The sequence below is a fragment of the Trichosurus vulpecula genome, chromosome 8 (genome assembly GCF_011100635.1).
Source record: "Trichosurus vulpecula isolate mTriVul1 chromosome 8, mTriVul1.pri, whole genome shotgun sequence".
Classification (NCBI taxonomy): domain Eukaryota; kingdom Metazoa; phylum Chordata; class Mammalia; order Diprotodontia; family Phalangeridae; genus Trichosurus; species Trichosurus vulpecula.
This window is the reverse complement of record NC_050580.1, coordinates 50,358,527-50,381,382: the sequence shown is the minus strand read 5'-3', so window position 1 is coordinate 50,381,382 and position 22,856 is coordinate 50,358,527. Positions and strand designations below refer to the sequence as shown.

General features: G+C 46.8%; 1 protein-coding gene across 1 annotated transcript in view; it reads right to left on the bottom strand.

Moving 5' to 3' along the window:
- CCDC33 (coiled-coil domain containing 33) overlaps positions 1 to 22,856 on the bottom strand; it is a gene marked incomplete at its 5' end in the record, with an annotated part of 185,888 nt that overhangs the window by 29,113 nt on the left and 133,919 nt on the right. Inside the window, 2 exons of the mRNA XM_036736500.1 lie at positions 10,433 to 10,478; positions 12,855 to 12,997. Of these exons, the coding sequence (XP_036592395.1) occupies positions 10,433 to 10,478; positions 12,855 to 12,997 (189 nt within the window). The remainder of the gene's footprint in view (positions 1 to 10,432; positions 10,479 to 12,854; positions 12,998 to 22,856) is intronic.

Sequence of the window (22,856 nt, the reverse complement as noted above, 5' to 3'; positions counted from 1 at the left end):
GTAAATCATTTCCAGAATAATCTTCTGAAAGAATAGATTTGCTCAAGGTTAGGTGGACGATCCCTTTCTGGATCACTGCCTTGTCTCATGTAGCTCAATGAAACTATGAGCTATGCTGTGCAAGGTTACCCAAGTCAGAGAGGTCACAGTGCAGAGTTGTGATCTAGTGGAGAAAGAAATGGCAAACCACTCCAGTATCTGTGCCAAGAAAACCCATGCACAGTATTAGAATGATTAAAAATATGACATCGGAATGGTGTGCTACGATCCACTAGGTCACAAAGAGTCAGACACAACTGAACAACAGAGCAACAACAAATATAGATATAAATGGCAAGGTTAGGATTCAAACTCAGGCCACCTGACTAAAAAATATCAGTGTTCTTTCCTCTAAATAAAGTCCCTCTTCTTTACTATGAACTGCCATAAAAAGAAAAAAAAACAAGTTTGGAAGTGTAATTTCATTGATATAGAGAGCTTTCTGGGTGGGAAACCTCCTCTACATTTGTAGAACCATTTTACTATTTAAAGTCTTGGAATGTTCCCTAAGGCACATGGGAAGTTAAGTGACACACCCAGAGCCACCCCGCAAATGTCAGGGGTGAGACCTGAAGCCAGGGTATCCTAACGCTGAGGCCGGCTCGCTATCCACTCCACTACGCTGCCTCTCCTGGCAGGATGCTAGTGAATGGTTTTAGCATGAGGTCTGAAATCTCGCCATTAGTGTTTCTTTTTTTTAAGTGGTAAGCCCTGCTCTCTACAGGTTCCTCCATAGGAACAAAATTCAAATGTTCCAGAGGGTGTAGCAGAAGGCCAGGAAGAGGAGAAACTTGCACGTGGTCACAGGAGTCAAGGACAATCTGGTCGGGGGAACAGTCTTTGATAAGACCCATAACGGATCCCTGATTACTAGCATTCAGATATATCTTGAAGGATGATCCCATAGAGCAGTATTGAAAGAAACAGAAACACCTGGGTAGAAGCTAACTGCCTTCCTAAGTGTTTATTCAATTCAACAAACGTTTATTAAGCCTGATGTGTATGGGGGGGCAGGGAGGGGAAGAAGCAAAGCCTAATGAGGCTGGACAATGGTTCAAATCCCCCCTCAGACCCTTATGAGCTGGGTGATTCTAGGCAAGTCGCAGCTTCTGAATCAGTTTCCTCTGTAAAATGGAGTTAATCATAGCACCCACCTCTCATTAGTATTGTGAGGATAAAATAACATATGTAAAAGTGATCTGTATGCTTTAAAGTGCTATATAGATACTGTTAGGATTATCATCTCTTTGAGATTCACCAGGCTCTAATAAGATATCCTGCCTGTGATCTACTCATGTCCCTTCCTTTCCTCTCCCCACCTCTGCCCTGCCCCTTTTATCTTCTATGCTGGAATAGCATGTGCCCCATGATGAACAGCAGGAGATCATACGTTATCCAGCCTCCAGCATCTTCTTGAAATGTCAGTGTGGGACACCAACCAGACACACCTTCTAGGGAATTAACATTTATTATCTTATTTGATTTTCACAACAACCCTAGGAGATAGGTCCTATTATTATCCCCCTTTTACAGATAGGGAAACTGAGGCAAACAGAGGCTAAGTGACTTGGCCAGGGTCACACAGCTAGTAACTGTCTGGGGCCAAATTTAAACTCAGATCTTCTTGACTCCAGGCCCCCTGCTCTATCCAGGTATTGAATTCATGGAGGAGTTCTTAACTTGGGACCTGTGAACCTCAAAGGAATCTGTGGACAGATTTCAGCGGGTCCATTAACTTGGAGGGTGGCTAGATGGCACAGTGGATGGGATGCTGTGCCTGGAGTCAGGAAGACTCATCTTCCTGAGTTCAAATATGGCCTCAGATACTTACTAGCTGTGTGACCCTGGGCAAGTCACTTCACTCTGCCTCAGTTTCTTCATGTGTAAAATGAGCAGGGGAAAGAAATGGCAAAGCATTCCAGTATCTTTGCCAAGAAAAGCCCAAATTGGGTCACAGAGTCAGACATGACTGAATAACAAAATGAACTTGGAGGAAGGAAATGACATTTTTATTTCAAAATAGTTTCCTTTGTAATCCTACGTATTTTATTTTATGCATTTAAAACTATGATTATGACAAAGGATACATCTACAGGCTCCACCAGAGGGGTGCAGGCCACACAGAAGGTTACAAACCCTGGGCAGAGAGCAACCTGGGTGTGCCGAATCCTGAGGGCAACCTCTTACAAAATGGTTATTGACCCCCTTCTTCTTCCTTTTGGGGCCTGAAGTTCCCTATACCTAGAGATCTCTCCCAGAGACCTAGTTCCCTCCTTCTCCTCTGGTTCTTGAAACCTACAAGTATGGAATTGTAGAACCAGAGGGTTTAGAACTAGAAAGAATTTACAGCTTAGGAAATTGACAGCTGAGGAAACTGAGGCTTGAACAAGTTGCTGTTTGCTCAAGGTTGCACAGAGCTGGCTAAGTCAGAATTTAAACCTCTGATTCCGAAGGCTATGCTGTTTGCTGTAATAGGGCCATGCACCCCTTCCCATTTCCCAAGCACCCTATGCCTTTGTATTACACATAATCAGTTAACTAACCACATAGCAATATCAAATCTTCCTCCTCAGAGCTGCCAAGGACAGGCTGAACAGCCGCCATGTTCTACCTCACAAAGAGCTGAATTCAACTTGATAGCCAGGCCATTGCCTCAAATGTCCGCTTTCCTTGTAATGAGCCCTTAGACACTCCCCTCCCCGGAAGGAGGACTCCCTGTGTCAGATAAGGGGCTTGGGCTTTACTAGGTGACCTCTGAGATTCCTAGGGTTCCAAATGAGATGGTTATCTATATGGCTCAGAAGCTCTTTCTGTAGGGTAATGAGTTGGACCAGGTAGTCTCTGTTTCCTGAGGGAGCAGAAATCTCTCAGGGAGCTTTGTGACTTCCCTTTCTCGGGGACTCATCGTCCGCTTCTGTGAAATGAGGAGGTTGGTCTCATTCTGGTTACTGAGGGAACTTCTAGTTCTGAGTCTTGTCATCCTTGGGGAGATGAGGGGCCAGGAGGAGGGAATGGAGCATAGCTCAGTGAATGAATCTGAGACAGACTCCCCTGTGTTTACATGGGGCCTTGTGCCAATACAGGCCTGTGCTTGTGTGACTTCATCTGCTATTGGGAAAAAGGTGGTGGTGGGGGAGGCATGTGGTTACATCTCTAGAAACAATCAATGGGCTGTAACCACCTTTCCTAGACCCAAGATAAATGGCAGCCTTTCCCTCCAACTCCCAGTCCCCTCTTAACTCAGATATATCTTCTCCCCCAACACTGGGAAAACCAGGATTGTAGTGAGACTCCATCTGACAACTTTCTCTAATCAGTGACTGTCTGAATAACCTTGTGGCCTTCCCTTTACATCCTGCAGGGCCCACAGCAAGTGGATGGGGCCAGCCAGAGAACGAGAGCACGGGTCCAGGTGGCAGGGTGATGTGGGAGCCGGCTTGTCTGATCCAGGGAGGCTGGACGTGCAAAAAGGCAGTTTTAGGCTTGATAAAAGTCTACACATTTCCTTACTACTAGAGCTGTCTTTGCTGGGTGGTATAGACTCTCTCCCTGGAGGTCTCTGGGCACAGGCTAAATGGCCCCTTGCATAAAAGGGAATCCTTTTTCAGGTATGGGTTAGACTAGATATCCACTGAGGTCCCTTTGATCTCTGAAATATAGTGATTTTTTTTTGTGACCAAACAACTCCCCCGGAGAAAGCCTTGCCCAGGCAATTCCAGCCTCCTTTTCTGAGTCTGTTTTATCCACACTCTTTAAAGTTTCAGTCTCCCCCACCCACCCACCCATGTGCTCTGGGGATGATTTGGGTGGATCCCAGAAGGGAGAATAATATCCCAGTGTGAGGTGGCGAGGTGGGTGGCATGTGCTGAGACTGGAGGGGAATTGAGAATCCTGCCAAATTTTCCATCCATGTTACTCCCCGGTCACTGTCAGAGTACACCACGAAGAGGCCGAAGTTCCAGCATATGGTGGAGAGAAGGATGATGTGCAGACACAGTTCCTATGGATGACTTGTTCTGCGCTTCCCACCTCCACCCTACAACAGTTGGGCTGACAGGACCTTGGGAGAGACCCAGCTGAGATAGGGAAGCAGGGACGCAGTAGCCCTGACTTGCTCGGCCTTGTTGTGTGCCCACATTCACCACCCCCACCCCTAACCCCGACCCAACATCAGGGTTTCTGCGTCACTGCCAAAGCCTTGGGCTTGACAGGCTGTTGGAATAAACAAAATTCTTGGGGCAGCCAGTTCCCGACTCAGACCTCTCTCCTTGGCTAGGTGCCATTTTCCCCCTCCCTCCCCTACCAGCCAGGCACCCTCTGAATATAGACCTAATTCCCCCTTTCTCAGTCTCTGCTGCCTCCTACCAGCCACCCATCTCTTAGCCACCTGGAAGACCAGGCATACAGGTAAATTTCTACCCTCTGAGCACTCTCTCTCAGTAGAGACAGTGTTAGGTGCTAAAGATATAGAGACAAAAATGCAAGAGTTTCTGCTATAATTCTGTTGAGGAGGAACAAAATATCAATAAATGAATAATTCATACAAAATAAATAATTTTTGCGGGGGTGGGAGAGGTGAACACACTAACCACTGGAAGAATCAGGATAAGCCTCCTATAAGAGGTGACCCTGGAACTGACCCCTGAATCACCCAACAATTCTCTAAGGCGTCATTGAGGAGAGTGTAACTTGTACAAAGATGGAGATGGGAGATGGAATACTATGTACAAAAAACAAACAGCCAGCCGGTCAGTTTGATTGTATCATACAATGTTTGAAGGGGAGAAATATCTGATAAGCCTGGAAAGGGGAGGCTGGAGCCAGACTTCAAAGAGCTGTAAACGTCAGAGGTCTTTATTTTACCCTCGAGGTAATGGGGAGATGCTGGGACTTCTTGAGCAGGGGAGTAACTTGATCAGACCTGTGTTTTAGGAATAATCCTCTTTCTCTGCCCCTACTCCCAGACATCCCAACACTCTGTTGCAGGTAGAGATGAGAGTTAGTTTTCTGTTCCCCCATTTCTTCTCTCCCTTTACCAGCTCCTTTCCCTACCAGGTACTGAGGGTCCCAAGATGCTCAATTCTTTTCTGCCAGGATGGAAAGTCCCTGATAACCTCCTTCCCCCCATGTGGGAGAGATGCTGAGAGATCAATGCTGAAACTCACAGGAAAGAATCACAGGATTATAAGACCATCAATTTAGACCTGGAAGGACCCTTAGAGATAGAGACCCAGTCCCATCTTGTACAGAAGAGAAAACTGGCCCAGAGATGTGATTTCACACAGGTAGTAAGTAACTAAGCCAGGATTCAAACCCAGGTCTCCTTTAAGTTCCTGTGAGACTCATTGTGTTGACATCTTATTGTGTCATTCATTCATTCATTCATTCGTTCGTTCAATCATGTTTGGTCTTGTCTTATTGTCTTCGTTCTGAGACTCGAGGTTCAATACACATCATATACTTGTCGATGACCAGCGCAATGTCTAGTACAGTGCTAGGAAATTCAATAAGTGTTTATAATGTACTAGGTACTAAGTAGGGATCAAAATTAAATCCAAGCAGGCCCTGTCCTCAAGGAGATTATAGTCCTTTGCGGGGAAACAACACGCTGCATGGATAATGAGGAAATATATGCAAAGTAAATGCAATCTGGGGAGGGCAGGGGGACCCTAACAACTGGGTGTGGGGGAGATCAGGAAAAGACTCATGGAGGAGGTGCAGGAGGAAATGGCACTTAGGTAGAGCTTTGGCAGAAGCTAGGGAGGCCATGAGGCGGAGCTGAGGAGTGAGAGCATTCCAGGCTGCCATGAGGCGGAGCTGAGGAGTGAGAGCATTCCAGGCTGCCATGAGGCGGAGCTGAGGAGTGAGAGCATTCCAGGCTGCCGTGGAATGTTGCCTACAGGGAACAGGGACTGGGCTGGTTTGGTTGGAACATAGAGTCCGTGACGGGGAGTGCTGTTAAATCTGTCTGGAAAGATCCGTTAGACTCAGACTGTGATGAGCATTAAATCCCAAAGGAATCTTACAGTCCTCTCAAAAAATGCTAGGCCATCCTTGCTAGCTAGAATAGACTTTACTTGTTGATTGAAAGGACAATCTTTTATGTTCCTAAGCATCTACACGGGTACTCTGGCCAAAGAAATCATCACCTGTTGGTCAAATGGGCCAATAAATTCTACTTCAACAAAACTTCTCACGTCTATTTCCAACTCTTTCCTCTTCCCCATTTCCCGCCCCCCCATACAAGGTCTCATTACCAGACACCTGGACTACTGCAATAGCTTCCATCAGTTAAGTCAAACAATAAACCTTTAGCAAGCTTGCGCTGTGTTGTGATAGGCACTAGAGACACAAAGATGAAAGCAAAGCAGTCCCTGCCTTCAAGGAGCTTACAGTCTAACCTCCTGATGGGTCTTCCCTCTTCCATTCCCTCCTCTCTTTTTACACCACTGCCAGATTAACATTCTTTATGTAGTAATTTGGCCACAGTCATCTCTTGGCTCAAAAAACTCTTCAGGACCTCCCCAGTGCTCACTGAGTAAATACATAAAATTTATTTATAGAGTAAGGTTTACAAAACACTTTCCTCTCAGCAATGCTGCCAGGTAGAAATGCAAATACACAAGAGATTTGTGCTTCAGCCATCCCTAGGTACTCCCAAGGGGGACATTCCCTTCACTGATACAGATTACAACCCAATCATTGGCTTAGTACCAAATCCTAGGGAGTTGCTGGAGGCAAAGGAAAAGTCAAGGGACTTGGATAGGGTCACACAGCTAGTAGGCGCCAGAGTCAGGAATTAAAACCAGGTCTTCCTTACCGAGCTATCCCCTGTACCATGCCACTATACCAGTCACTATGATAGTTGACATTTTTATAGCATTTTAAGGTTTGCAAAATGCTTTACCAATATCATCTCATTTGATCTTCTCAATAACTGGAGGTTGTAGGTGCTATTCTTTGTCCAATTTTGCAAAGGAGGAAACTAAGACCAAGAAGATTAAGTTACGTGAACAGGAAGTCACAGCTAAGGAAGTATTTGGGGCTGGATTTGAACTCAGGTCCTCCTGCCTCCAAGCCCAGCATTCTTCCCATGACAGCATACTGGGAGGTAGGTAACAGAATAGTAGCTGGCATTTCTAGGGAACCTAGATTTTCAAAGTACTTTACGTATAAGATTCTCATGTGATGGGGACCACAGGTGTTATCATCTGAATTTTACAAATGAAGAAAATAAGGCTTAGAGGGATTAAGTTAACTTGTAAGAGGTAGGAATTGAACCCAAGTCTCTTGACTCTAAGTCCAGTGTCATTTCTGGGCTACTACGGTGCCTTAAAAAACACCTTAAGTTGGCGTTCGAGGCCTCCACAGCCTAGCACACACCCTTGCCTTGGGACTTCATTCTGTCCCATTTCCTTCCCCATTGAACTCCTTCCCATCCTCCACGGCCACCCCCACTGCTGACCAGGGCTGACTCTCATCCCTTGGCTTGAAGTCTAGGATGGGTCGAGCTCTCGCCACAGAAGCCCTGTTCTTCCACAATCTGACAGATTTCTTGGAGACCCTATAGGAGATGATGCTCACTAGGCACCTGTTCCGACAGGTACCGTTGAATCTCCAGCCTTCTGGGCAGGGGCCAGGAATCTACACTTCTCTCTTTGCCCAGCAGGGGGAGGCCACCTCCCACAAATGATCCCGCCTCAAGCTTTGACATCTTCTATTTGGGGGAGCTGGGAACTACTTTTAACTGCAGGAAGTGGGACTTGAGCACCTTGAAGAACCTTGATTTATGAACCCTTTCCTATGTTGGAAGGTGCGGAGCGAGATCCAGGGCCTGAGCCTTCTAAACATCCTCCTCCTCCTCTCCCCCACCAGCTTGAGGATGGAAATCATGGTGGACTTACAAGGAGGAGCATCCAGGCTTGAATCCTGCTTACTCCCTGTGTGGCCTTGGGTAAGTCATTCCCCCTTTGGGCCTTATCTGTCAAATGAGTAAATTGGACTAGATGCCCTTTAAGTGTCTAAGTGATTCTGGAGAACCTCCCAAAGTCCTTTCTCTACCAGCATTCTTAGACAGGTGTCTCTAATCTCTAGTGAGAAGCAGCCATGGCTTAGTGGGGAGGTGGAGAAAATCTGGACTCAGAGGATCTGGGTTTGAATCCTGGTTCCGACGTTTATTAGCTGTGTAACCATGGACAAGTTGCTTAATTGCTCCATGCCTCAGTTTCTTCATCTGTTAAAATAGTGGGGAAAGTGCCATGTGAACCTTATCCTAATAGAAACAGAAGCAGTTGTTGTTGCTATCTGCCAGCTCAGGAAAACATGAATTGGCCCAGAAGGAAACCTAGAGAAATGGGATCCATTCAGACCCGCCCCTGAATTAGAAGCAACCAGTATTCACGCCATCCCTCCTCACACAATTTCTTTCTTTATTCTAATTCTTTATTTAAATTTCTTTATTCTGTTTATTATTTCTTTTCTATCTATTCTTCCCTTTTTTCCCCAGAGAAACCTGAAGAGGCCTGGGTTCTGGTACAGGCTTTGTTACTTTCCTGGGTGACTTTAGGCAGGTCAATTTGACTTTTCTAATCATAATTTCTTTATCTGGAAAACATGGAATAAGATGGGCCCTGCTTGGGTCATTTGCCTCAAAGGGCTTTGGGAAAGACTGAAGGAGAGAAGGTATAAAGTCAGAAAATTATATAGTCATTCAACATCAGAGCTGGAAGGTTAGTAGAAGCTCCCTCAGCGAATTCCCCTCCCTCCCTTTATTGATGGGAAAATGAGGCCCAGAACCTGTCCCCACCCCAGTCTAGAACTTGGATACCATTTGAATGTCTTTGAAGACTTGAAACACCTACTGTAGTGGCGTGCACATAGTAGGTATTCAGTAAACATTTCTGAGTCATAGACTCAAGTACAATGTGTAAATGGATTATTCCATGGGCCTCACTGGTGAAGCTGGGAAAGTAATGTGGGGTAATGGGAGGGGAGTAGAGAGAGGGGAGAACCACAGGCCTGGGGCACCTCTAAGGTAAGACAGATGGCAGCTTGTGAGCACATATGTGGAGGCATTCACAAGCAGGAACACACGTGCTTTCACACCCATAGCTCTCCGGGATCTAGAGGGAAGTGGGGAGAGCTGTTAACCCCCTCTGGGCAGAAGTCCTGTCTCTCACTCTCTAGGGTGGGGTGCTAGGAAAAAAAACAAACTGTTGTTTCCACCTATAGAGGGATGAACATTAGAGCTGGAAGGGAAGCATTGCTATACCTTTTAGAGACTGGGAAACTGAGGCAGGGAGGGGATGTTGTCACCCAGAAAGGCCATTGAACAACAGAAGCCAGATCTGAAATTCAGATTCTATAAGGGCTTTGAGCTACCTGACTTTGAATCATTCAGCCAACTGGTCAGTGAGTAAGACAACAAGTATTTATTAAGTGTTGACTATTGGGAAGAAAAAAATGTCCCCGGCTTCCTTCTCCATCTCTTTTCCCAGGGAATTTTCCCCTCCATCAAGCACCGAGTCCTCTTTCTGATAGAAGGAGCACATGTCACACTCTGGAGTTGATGGGGACCTCAGAGACCATGTAGTCTAATGTTCTCATTTGGTGGAAGAGGGAAACAGGCTAAGGGAGAAGTGATTTGCCTGAGGTCACATAGGCAGTTAATCGTCAGAGGTAGGATTTGAATCCATGTCCTCTGATGACTGGGAATTGTATATAGGCTTGATGGCCAGTTGTTGCCTGACTCTGTGTGTGTGTGTGTGTGTGTGTGTGTGTGTCTGTGTGTGTGTGTGAGACAGAGAGAGAGAGACAGAGAGAGAGAGAGACAGAGAGAGAGAGACAGAGAGAGAGAGACAGAGAGAGACAGAGAGAGAGAGAGGATGGGGAGAGAGACCTGGGATTTCATCTGTGTAAGGGAACCAACCCATAATAAACTGAGGCCCACAGGGGTTTAAGTAACTTGTCCAAGGTCACATAGGTAAGTGGAAGAGGTAGGTTTTGAACTTAGCCTTTCTGACCAAAGAGATATTTCTGCCACACTATGCTGCCTTGATATATCTGCCTAACTGGAGGACCATTCAGTTCAGTTTGCTAGCTATCCCCTCTGGCCTTCACACAGAGCTTGTTTCCCCTTCTCTACCTTCTCCATGTCACCTTTAGGCTTTCAGAGGAAATTTTCTTGCCAACATATGCTTCTATTTTCCCTTTGTACCCATTCATGCACTTGGGAGATCTCAAAGCACCCTTAAACCACCAGAGGCACTGGTTGATCAGCACAGGAAACACCTGCCTCTGGGGGAGACTTAGAACATGGAGCCTGCCTGCAGTGGTGTTGGGGAGAGGGCCCAGAGTTCTGTCTGCCCAGCGCAGGGACCTCAGAGCTACTCACCTCACACTGATTTTCTTGGCTGTCTGAGGGTTCCGAATAATAAAAACTGCAGAGAATGAGAAAGTGGCCAGTCATAAGAGGGAACTGGAGGGCCCAAACCACTCTGGGGTGGAAGGAGATGCTCCCACTCTGTTCCCATGAACAGCTCCTTGGTCTAGAAATGATTGGCTCCTTGCTGCCAGAGTTCAGCCACACCTATATTTCCCCCATCTCCTCCTCCAGCTCCTAAGTCTGGGCCTCCTGGCTGCCATGGAAGCCCTGTCCGCTTGGATTCCTCCCGTGGCCCCTCAGATTCTCCAAACAAGCTTCAGATTTTGAAAGTAAGAGCTGTCCCCTGGCTGATTCACCTCTAGGCATGTTTGCTTCCATCATTTTTCCCCCTTATCCACTCCTCAGTCTTCTTTTTCCTCAGGTATCTCATTTGCCAGGCACAGACATATTTTCCCATATCTTTTTTTCTGACTTTATGACTTTGCAGCCTTGGACCCATCTCCTCCAGGAAGTCTTCCTTGATACACACCAACCAATCACTAATCCTACAGCCCAGAATCTTCCTCAGTGTAATCACAATGCAGGCTCTCTCTGTCCCTCTCTCCATCCTTCTCTCTCTCTCCCTCTCTCCCTTTCTCTCTCTCTCTCTCTCTCTCTCTCTCTCTCTCTCTCTCTCTCTCTCTCTCTCTCTTTCTTTCATTCTCCCCTTCTCTTTCCCCTCTCTCTCTTTCTCTCCTTCTCCCCCTCTCTGTCTCTCCCTCCCCCTCTCTATCTCTCCCCCTCACCATCTCTCTCTATCTCTGTCCCTCCCTCCCTCTCTCCTCTTCCCCTCTCCTGTATCTCCCCCTTTCTCTCCCCTCTCTCCCCCTCTCTATCTCTCTCTTTTCTTTTCCCTCTGTCTCCCCCTCTCTCCCCCTCTCCCTCCCCATCCGTCTCTCTCTGTCTGTCCCTCCCTCCCTCTCTCTCTCCTCTTTCCCTCTCTTCCTCTATCTCCCCCTTTCCCCCCCTCTTTCCATCCCTCTTTTCTCTCTCACTGCCTCTCTCCCTCTCTATATCTCTCTCTGTCTTTATTTCTGTCTCTCTCACCCCTTTCCCCCTCTCTCCCTCCTCCCACACTCCCTCTTTCTCCCCTTCCCTCAGCTTGACTTCATCTTTTCTCTCCTCTCTCTTCCTCTCTCCTCTATCTCCCTTTTCTCCCCATCTCTTTCCATTCTCTTTCTCTCTCCCCCTCCATCTCCATATCTCTCTCTGTCTTTCTCTGTCTCTCTCTCCCCTCCCCCTTCTCTCCCTCCTCCTCTTCCTCTCTCCTCCCACACTCCCTCTTTCTCCCACTTTCCCTTCCCTCAGCCTGACCTCATCTTTTATCCCCCTTCCTCCTCTTCTCTTTAGACTATAAGCTCCCTGAGGACAGAAATGTGGCCTGATTTCTCCTCTGCACCCCTAGAGGTCTCAGTACAGGGACAGGGCACCGCTGAGGACTTACGTGACTCACTCAATGTGGGCAGTAAAGAAACAAATATAGTCAAAGTGTCTTGGCTCTGGCTCTGTTAATCTGGAGCTTGTGATAACTGTTTCCCTTTGTGCTTTTGGTGAAGAAAGGTCCCAGGCAGCTGAATGAGGGCACAAATGAGCTTGCCTGGGAAGTGCATAAATGGCTTAAGATGCCAAATTATTCCCGTGCACTTTGACATAACCCATTTATTTACATCCAATTAATTGATATAGCCTCTGAGACAGCACAGAGTGGCTGAGATGTAATTCTCAGTCACCCAGTTGTTCTGTGAATTGTGCATCCCTCTCTAGTGCGAAGGGCTGGCCACCACTAAGCAACGCTTTATGGATCTACAGTCAGAGGCGATTTAGTCCCATCCTCTCATTTTACAGATGAAGAAACTGAGGACCAGGGCAGCTGAGTGACTTGCCCAGGGTCACATGGGTAGAAATTGATGGAGGTAGGATTTAAACCCAGGTCTTCTTACTCAAGAGCCGGTGACCTTTCTGCTCATCTGCTTTGCCTCTGCTCTTGTTAACCGTGGTTACTACCAATGCTTCATAGGACCCCAGGACCCCAGAGGTCACCTATTCTAACCCATTCATTGTACACTTGAAGAAACTGAGACTCCCGAGAAGTGGTGTGCTCTAAGGGTACAAATAACAGAGTTGGGATTTGAACCCAGGTCTCAAATCCAGATTTTTTTCTTACTACAATATGCTGCCAGTGCCCAAAGTTGAGCTTGAAACTAATAAGCCTAGATTTGACAAAAATATTTGACAATTCAGGCTTGACCTCCACCACCAACATTCTAAATTTGTGAGTGGAGTTGGGATCCATCTGTTCAGGACAGGGCTTGTGTCCTGAGCTCCCCTAGGACCCTGCCTCTGACTGTCCCACCCACATGCCCACCCCCTCCAGTTCTGAAGTCCTCCATACCTGCTATACAGATGCACCTTCCCATCAGGCAGGTGGGAGTACTCATCTATCTCTTCATGGGGCCACACCTTGAAGGGCTGGGACTTTGATTGGATCTTGTGCATAACCTTCTGATGTGGCCAACGTGGGCTGAAATCTTCCAGCTGTGGAACCCGATTAAGCCACTGGTCACCAATATGTGGCCTGGGTGAGACCTCTCTGCCCTATCCTTTTACACTGACCTCTTCCCAGAACCCTCCATCTACAAGACATCTCTGGGATGGAGTTCCTGGGAAAGTCCCAGGAGGTAAAGTGGAGACACGTTGGGAAGGTCAAATCAGCAAAGGATGCTGTGTCCTTGATTGGGTTGGCCTCACCTCCTCCAAGAAGCTGAGTGAGTGGCCCAAAACGGGGCTGTCTGTCTTTTGTAGTGTGTAAGGTCAGGTCCACAAGGGGATTTGGTGAGCACTAGTTGGGTGAGGGAACATGATTTCCCTTATGGGGGCTTAAATTTTATTTTCCTTATGGACCTGACCTGTGATTCCATTGTTTTAGGGAAATCCCAATAAGGAAATTCTTTCTTCCAGTGTAGTCACTTGCTGGGGGATCACACAATGAGCAGAATCTGACCTTCAGTTTTCCTGACTCTAAGGTCAGCTCCCTAAACTATACCAGATAATCTGTCTGGCTGCTGCCAGTGGGGCTTGGAGGAGCAGATGTTGGAGCCCTGGAATTAAGGATGTTTGCTCCCCTATAGTGTGAGATCCAGGGGGAGAAAGTCACCTTGGAAATGGGCCTCTCTCCATCCAGAGAGGGCCAGGAGGGGGATGAGGGGCAGAGATGAGGAGGCCATTTGGCATCTCATTGGCTCTTCATGGTTCCCTTTGCTATCTCCCTTCCCACCCTTCCCTCCATCTCAGGGTGGGGAGGGGTGGGAAAGGGAGGACCCAGGGAAGCCCTCTTCCTTGGCCTTTGGGATGAAGCACCATTTTTCATATGAACAAAGCATCTTCTCTATAGACATAGCTGGGCCATGTGACCCTGGGAAAGTCACTTAATATCTCATTGGCAGAAGTTCAGATCTTAGAGTGAGCACTCATTTTGTAAAACAGTTCATCTCTTTTTCCTGCCCCTCTAGTCAAGGGACCCCTTATTTGTTAAGCACTGGCTGTATGCCCAAGCCAGGAGGGAATCTGGGAGGAGGAGAAGGAGGAGGAGGAGGATGCCAGTGACCTAGGGATCTCTAAATTTGACTGGGGAGATAGGAGAGACCCACAAAAATCAGAGTCAGACACTAGGGGCTAGAATTTCAGGGCTCAGATTCTGATCAGAAAGTAGGGGAGGGAGAGCCCAGTGCACATCAGCGTGTGGGGTAGGCAGAAACAGCAGGGGCTATGGCGTTCGGAAATATCCTCTGAAGGGAAAGATCTTGAAGGGTGTGGGAGACAGTCAGGACTCATTTAGGATAGTGAGGACATTGGCTTGGATGCCTCAGAGGGTCTGTGTAAAAGCACAATGGGAGACAGATTTGGAGAAGGCCTTTGGGGATGGTGGGAGCTTGAGAAACGGCCTTGAATGCTGGGCTGAGGAGTTTCAGATATAGTGGAGTACACACTAGTCTGGGAAGAGAGGAAATCTGGGTAACCTTGATTCTATCATTAACCAGTTGAGTAACCCTGGCCAAGTAATTTCCCTTCCTCTGGGTTTCAGTTTCTACATGGATAAAATGACAGAGTTGGGATGGGAGTGAGGTGGCTGATTAGATGGTCTCTAAGCTTTCTTGTAGCACTAAGATCCCATGTTTTGAAGGCAGTAGGGGGGCCATACATGGTTTTTAAGCTGGTAGTTATTGGGCTGCCTATGTCTGCCTGGTCCTTCCTCTGCCCATCTCTGGCCCTGTGCAGATTTATCCTCCTTGATCTCAGCACCTGGAATCTTGGGACACCTTGGATTTAAAATACCAGCAGCCAGTGTCCAGTTGGACTTAATGTCAGGATCTTAAGTCCTCTGCTAACAACATGCAAATACATGCAAATAGAAGCTTTAAATTAGGTTACCATCATGAGGGGGTGGGGCGGATGGGAACAATATGCATTTAGTTGTCTCAGCCAGCTTTTAGCTGAGTAGGAGATTGAAGGGTCTTTGTTCAGTCCCAGTCAGTAGTTAAGGAAAAAGGAGCAAAAAAAGAAGGTAATTCCAGTCCATTTTTCTTTCTCCTTTTAAAGCCCTCCTACTTCTCCTGAATGTGTTTTTGTAAATTTGCCTTTATAGTTTTAATGGTAAATGGAGGGTGGGGGGTAGGAGTGGGGAATAGCACTAGCTCACACTTTTAGAGCTTTCTGTGCACGGACTCACTGCTCCAGAAAAGCAAACAATGCAACAAGGGTCAACACCATCATCACCTCCATTTTATAAAAGGGGAAACTGAGGCTGTCACAGGTGAGTTTGTTGCTTCCCCAAAGGCACATGAACCAACCAGCATCAGAGTTTTGACTGAAACCCACAGCTGACCAAGCTCACTGTTCTTTCCACTCTTCCACACTGCCCCTCACATATTTCTCCCCTGTTGTCCTAAAGCTTCCTCATCAGTAAAATGAAGGTTGAGCATCTAGATCCCAGGATCCATTCCCTCCCCTCACCTCCACTCCCCCAGGAACCCTCTTCTTTCTCCCCTACATACCTCTCTCAGTTCCCCCCATCCTTCAAGGCTCAGCTCTGTCTCAAGGTCTTCCTCCTCTGAGAAGCCTTCCCTGACCACTGCAGCCCCAAGGGAGCTCTACCTTTGCTAAATGTCTTTGCCATTCACTGGCCAGCCTTTAGTGTCATTGCCAGGCTCAGGAGAAATGGTACTGCCTTATAAAGTGGAGGAAGGGGAAGAGAGACCCTTCTACATCTCCTAACACCTTCCTACAACTCTATCCTTAAGTGGAATGTCTGCATTGAGCACTTAGAACGCAAGATGCCGAGGGTTATTGAAAAATCTCAGAGCCAGAAAAGACCCCTGAGGCCATCTACTCCGACCTTCCCTAGAACAAAAATTTCCTCTACTAAGTTCCCAATGAGTGGCCATTTGACCTCTTCTTGAAGACCTCCAGTGAGAAGGAGAAGCTCACTACCTCTCAAAGCACCCAATTCCGTGTTTCGATCACCCTAATTACTATCTTGCCATTATCCTTTGGCGACGCTCCTAACCAAAGGATGCGCTCCCGGGGCTGACCTGTGCTTTCTCTTGCTGCCAACCCCATAGACGCAGAGATGCTCTGGGAAGACATGTGGGTCGACTACAACAGTCTTATTCAGGTGAAGCAGAAGGGAAGTCATTCAAACGTATACCTGAAGCTTAGATTCTTCACCTTCACTTGGTCCCTATTCCATTTCTATATATCCCCTGGATCTCTTGCTGGTCACACATCATGGAACAGCCCTTCCTCCTCTCCCATCACCAAGCATGTCCTGAGCTCCATCCCACAGCTGTGACTTGGTGATCACAGGGTCTGCAATGGACTTTCCAGGCCATCCAGTCCAACCCCCTCTTTACACCAGTGGGGAAATGGAGGGTCAACCATGTTGTATTACTTGCCCTAGGTGACCAGGTAGTAATCCTCAGAAGCAGGATTTGAACCCAGGTGCTCTGGCTCCAGAGTCTTTTCACTGTGCCAGCTTGTGTAGCTTATGACCCCTGAAGTGGAGCCACAAGGCGGAGCAGAGGGCCATTATCCCCAAGTCTTGTCCAGGTTCTAGCATTCCTAGCTTACTCCCTTGGATGTTTCCCTCCTGCCTCTTACATCATCTCTAAACACAGCCTCCAAAACAACCTTGTTCCTCCTTTCTTGTGTCTCACAGGCTCTCACTCTCTGAGTTGTTAAACTCTTGGCTTTTTCTCCATCTTGTTTTGCTTGATGTAAACTAGGTCTCCCCTCCACCATCCCCCAAACCCCAACTCTTCAGCCCTTGATTTGAACTCTTATCTTCTAGGAAGGCTTCTCAGACTAACACACACAGATCCCATCAACCTCTTTCCTTGGCTGCTTAAGCTCCAGACACCCTGAGAGTCTAAGACATACCTTACATATGGAGATCCTTCTGGACTAGGAGCTGGATGGACTAGCCATTTCTGGATGGGAAAGCAAGGTGACCAAGGTAAAGGGGGAGGGAGAATAATTAGTTCCATGATGGGATGGACCCTTCAAGGAGGTATTAGAATCACAAAGCATCACATTTCTCCCTCTCCCTATCAGATCTCTTGGGCCATGAGGAATTTCCCTGAGACCATCTTAGGTTAGTACTGGTGGCCCCCATCCTTCTCTCCCTCCAAGGTCCAAAGGGGTTTGCCATCCTCCAGGACATCCTAACACCCCTGCTTTCATCCCTTCAGTCTGATTCAATACCTACAGTAGATGACTCTGGCCGGTAGTAGTAGGCCATTTGCTGTGGTCATTGGGCCCATGACCTGGTCCACATCTGTCTGGGCTCTCCCTGTAAACTGTTGACACTGGTATTAGACTCACACCTTCCTTCCACCCCAGAGGACACCTTCCCCAGCTCAGAAATGCTTCACTCTTGTTGCCAGGTAACACCATCCCAACACACCTGCCCTGGAACGCATCAACATCCACTTCCCCCAGTGTCTATCCCTCATTGGGATTTCCCCATAACAGCCTCTGTTCCAAAGCCTATAGCTGGGAGGACCAGACTTACTGTGGGGGTGACAGAAACAGGGGGGCTTTCATCTGGGTCAGGGTCAGCCGGAGATGCTGGAGGAAGAGGGGAGTCTGGTGCAAGCATGCTTTTCATTCAGTTGTTGGGAGTCTCTCAGTAGCTGATTCCCTGGAGCCGTTGCTACAACAAGGATCCCTGCCCAGTGACAGCAGAGTGGGAGGCAGGTGAAGCCCAGCTCCTCTGAGGCTTGAACTGGCACCACTACAGGGAAGCTGGAGAGAGCTGGGGGAGCTGCATGAGGGGGAAGGGAGGGCCTGCAGAAACAGGGCCCATGGGAAGAGTCGTGTTGGTGTCTAGACAGGACTCAGAGATGAGGAGGGCTGGGGGAGAATACCCAGGTCTCTTACCAAAGAGGGATAGAGGTGGATGTTTTGAGTGATAGACTGGTGAGCTTGGTGTCAATGCCTAGGCAGATCATAGATTTCATTCCTGAAAGAATGGTTAATGAGCACTGAGAAACGAAAGGGATCATGCATTAGAGCCAGCATGGAATCTTTAAGGACAGGTCAGCTTCATTTCCCTTTCTATCAGAGTTCCTGGATTCCACCAAAGTCCCACCATGGTGCTGTGTCATGGAGTTGAGGTAGCGAGAGTTTCTTAAGAGTAATAAGCATAAGTTCTGGCTAAGAATGCGCACTAGAGTACCTGGGTTCTGCTCCCAGCTCTGTCACTTACTACCTGTGGGACAATAGACGAGACACTTTACCTCACTGGCCCTCAATTTCTCCATCCTTAAAATAAGGGGGTTGGACTAGATGACCTCTGAGATCCTTTCTAGCTCTATATCTTTGATCCTATAAAGCTGGAGAGGAATAGCTGCCCAAAGTCTGCCATAACTAAATAGTGAAAGGCCCACCCAATGCTGCTAGTGAATGCATTTTTGAGCCCTAGTGACCCATTAAAGAAATTCTTCAATGCTTCAATAGGTCTGTGTTTTCACTGATGTGGGCTCTCCATCAGCCAATGTAGATCACAAACTACTTGTTCCTTTTTATCCTGAGTGATTTGTGTTGATGTCTTCCATAAATGAGCCTTCCAATGCTGAGGAAGCCTTCTACTAGATCTTCTAACATTCCATGGACACCTATGCATCATTGGGATTGTCCCCCCATGTCCACCCCCTTCCTTTTCTGACTACACATTTTCTTGATGATGTATTTTATGGAACTTCTTGCTTACAAGCCATTATTGAGAATATGAGGCAGCTCAGTCACACCTGTTCTGAGTCTTCCCATTGCCCTTGGTGGGGAGGGGTGGTCACAAATCATTCTCATTCTTTGAATATGTACTGCCACTCAGTCAGATGGCAACATTAGGAGAATATTGGTGCTAAGGAGTATTTTATGTCAAAGGGCAGAAGTGTAGATTTCCCAAATGCAATTAATTCCTCTACCTTCTTCATCTTATTTAGTTCTAGATCCCCCTAATTGTCCAAAAGCATTTCTACTGATGGCCTAACTCAATGGGCTGCCCATTTAACTGCAGGGCATAATCTGGGCACCCACTTTTTTTGTGTGATTGTCAGGCTGATCTCTTTTGAATGGCCAGAGATATCATTGGGGTGGCTCTGGAATGTTCTAGGCCTCAGTGGATTAAGTTCCACATCTACAAAATCTATAAATGCTACAACTGAGCAGGTCATATAGGAAGAGTAATGGTCAGTAAGTAGATGACCTGAATGTTAAGCTGGTGTCTGTAAATTATTCAGAGAACTAGAAGATGACCTTTAGTGCTTTGGGTAGATCTCCTAAGGATGATTTAAGGAAGGATATGGATGAGAAGTACACAGGATGAGAAGTGTGGTCTGCAGGAGGTGGGGAGACAGCTCCATTGATAAGATTATGGAGCCACTTAGATGCCATAAAAATGTTTATTCCCTTCCCTTCTTAAGTATTAACCTGGTCTGTATTAGGGACTTGCCATAACCTCAATAAGCCCAGGTATTATCCCTGATCTGAGTATAATTCATGATATTGTCATGGGATATGAGCTAGAGTTAGGCAGACTGTTTGACCAGCCAGATCCAATGAGTGTTGGTTAGTGGACCAATGTTAACCTGTGCTAGATGTGTGTGGGTGAAAATTCATTAGTGGATTGCTAGCTCACTATGGATCAAGAGGGCATCATGGCAGCCTTCAAAGCCAAGCTTCCTTTCTTTCACTACATTAACAAAAGCATGGGGTCTTGAGAAAGAGAAGCAGTATGGGCCAACCTTAGCTTCAGGAAGACCTGATGCCCAACCAGCCCCTGATGCCTGCTGACGATATGATTCTGAGCAAGTCACTCAACCACTCAGTGCCCTAGGACTCTATCTTGTATAGTGGTTGCTGGTCTCCCTTGATAGACTTCCCTTACTGGGAGTTCCTTACACCAATGAAATCACAGGGCTGGACCAAAAATAAAATGGCCAGAACCAGAGAGGTTCTCTGGTGTTAAGATGTGTGTTCAGCTCTGGGCTGAGACACTGACAAGGTAGAACATAGAGCGTGTCATGAGGACAGTGACTATGAAAACGAAAGGACTTGAAGCCATATATTAGAGCTTGAAGGAACTGGGTATATTCAACATGGAAGAAGAGGAGTTTGGGGGTGAGGCACGGGAGATGTCCTCAGAGACCTGAAAGTCTCTCATGGGGAAGGGCATTAGACTTCATTTGCTTGGCCTCAGAGAATAGAACAAGAGCTAATGGGTAGAAGTCAGTCAGATTTTGACTCATTGAAGGCAAGTACTATGTTGCTCTTTAATCTTTATCTCCCTAGTGCCTAGAACCCTGCCTTACACATGGTAGGAACTGAATGTATATTTACTGAGGTTGAATAAATGGTTTGATGTAAGGAAAAATTAAATCATAGAAGTGGGATGAGATGCTTCTGAAGGTTGCGGGATCCCCATCTCTGCTTTCCCCTTGATGGCTCTAAGGTAGGACTCCAAGGTAGGAACCCATAGATGTTAATAGTTGTTTCTATGTGTGGCTTCATACCAAGTAGAGGATGGAGACATCTGGAATAGCAAAGGCACTTGTGCGAATATAGTACTAGGTGGTCCAGGCATATGAGGGAAGCCTTGAAGGTCTCTACAATTAGAAGACCACCAGTGGGTATTGGATCATCAGATGCTCAGACCTGGGGGAATCAGTATAAGGAACAATGGATTTGAAGTTAGAAGACCTGGGCTCAACTCTTTCATCTCTTCCCTCTTCTCTGTCCTCCTCCTCCTCCCTCCCCCATTCCTACCCTGATCTGCCAATTGCTCCCTATGTGATCCCAAGCAAGTCATTTAACCTCTTTGGGCCTCAGTTTCCCCATATGTATAATGAGACAGTTGGACTAACTGACCTCTACAATCCCTTGTAGTTCTATGTCACCCTGGTTATTGCCATCCCATACTTCTCAACCAAAGTCTTCTTGACTTGACTCACCCCAACCACTTTCTCTCTACTAAATATACTCTCCATTCTCCTTTCACCCCCACCTCCATTCTATACCTCCAAGTAGCAGCTGGTCTTGACAGTTCCTGAACCATGTGTACAATAGTAGCCTTCGTATTTCCCTGACACCTCCACATAATCTGGCAGAAACATTGCTCCCAGTCAATGACTTCCCACATTAGCTGATCCCAAGGAGGGGAGAATGATAAGAGGAGAGTCAATGTGGTATAATGAAAAGAGCACTGGTTTTAGGCAAATTAGGAACTTCCTTTGGGGCCTCAGTTTCCTCAGATGTACAGTGAAAGGGTTGGACAGATCAACAGTCCTAACATTGTGTCATGGAGCCCTCTGACAATCTGGTGGAACTTATATACCCTTTATCAGAATAATATTTTAATCCATAAAATAAAATGCATAGGATTATAAAGGAAACTAATTATCTTGAAATATGGTTATCAAAATATATTTAAAATACATATATATATATTTAATATATATTTAAAAAAACAAATTCATGGACCTCAGGTAAAGAACCCTTGAACTAAATGATCTCTAACTCTAACAATGAACTTTTCTTCCGTAATGAAGATGGTATTCCCCTGCTTGCCAAACCTGAGGCATCCCAGAGCTCCTGACATCCAGCTACAAACTCATCTGTTTTTTCATGATCATTAACACCATCGTCATCAGAGAATGTCTATTAAGTGTTCATCGAGTTGAAATCCAACCTCCTTAGTCCATCTCCTGGGACTCCAGGCACTGACATGCTCTTAAGATGGGGCAGTGACTCCAGGAGACTGTTCTTGAGACTGTAGCTTATTTTGTGCTTACATTCCCATCCCCTGGAGCAAATGTAGGCTCTGGGATTGTGCTCAGCACAGGCATAGACAGACTGACTGTCCCACAGGGACATTCCCAAAGCCAGGGTCATCATGGGAACACCACAAAGTGCACGCAAATGCCTGCGGACCTCACCAGACATTGTGTTTGCATGGTCTGACCATGCTCAGAAACCTCAGCTGGCTCTTCCTAGACTATCTTTACATGTAATCGCTGCCAATTGCCTAATGGGATGCCCAGGTTTATCTGAGGCAGTGGGGGCTGTAAATTGACCCTGAGTGGTATGTGATCAACCAATCAAAGAAGAAGAAGATGGGTCAAACCATCCCTGCCACCCCACAGTAGCTTATGATAAGGTTTGTCTCAAACACAATCATATCTAGCCTTATCTTTCAACATTCCCCTTCACTCTATGCCTTCAATACTGTGAAAGTTTCAAAACATCCCCCTTCTGAGGCCTACCTCAACCCCTCAAAGAAATTGTAAGAAATACCCAAGCATTGGACAAATTGTCCCCCTTTCCCAGCATACACAGCTCCCTGACTCCCAGATGACCTCAGGGCTGTGTCAGGAACCCTCTACTGGGGCTTCATGGTCTGAGGCCATGACTGATAAGAGCTTCACCTCTTGCCTTTTCATCTTGGGTGGGACAGACTGAGTCAAGCAGGAAGGGCTATCAAGTAGGCATTGATAGATTGTGATATTGTGGGTTGCATCATGGATTGCATTACATTATCTTTCCCCTCAGACCCATCTCCCTCAAAACCTCCCTGCCATTATCAAGGTCACCCCCATCCTGCCACTATTGCAGATACAGAGCCTCTGTGTCATCTTCAACTTCTCACTCTCTCTCTCATCTTCTCTGTCCAATCAGTAGTCAAATCTCACTTCTACCTTCACAGTATTGCTTACCTTTGTCACCTTCTCTGTACCCATGTGGTCACTGTTGTGATTCAGGCCTCCCTCCCATCTCACCTACTCTATTACACTAGCTTACTAATTAGATCTTCCTGAGTCAAACAACAGCCCTCTCTAAT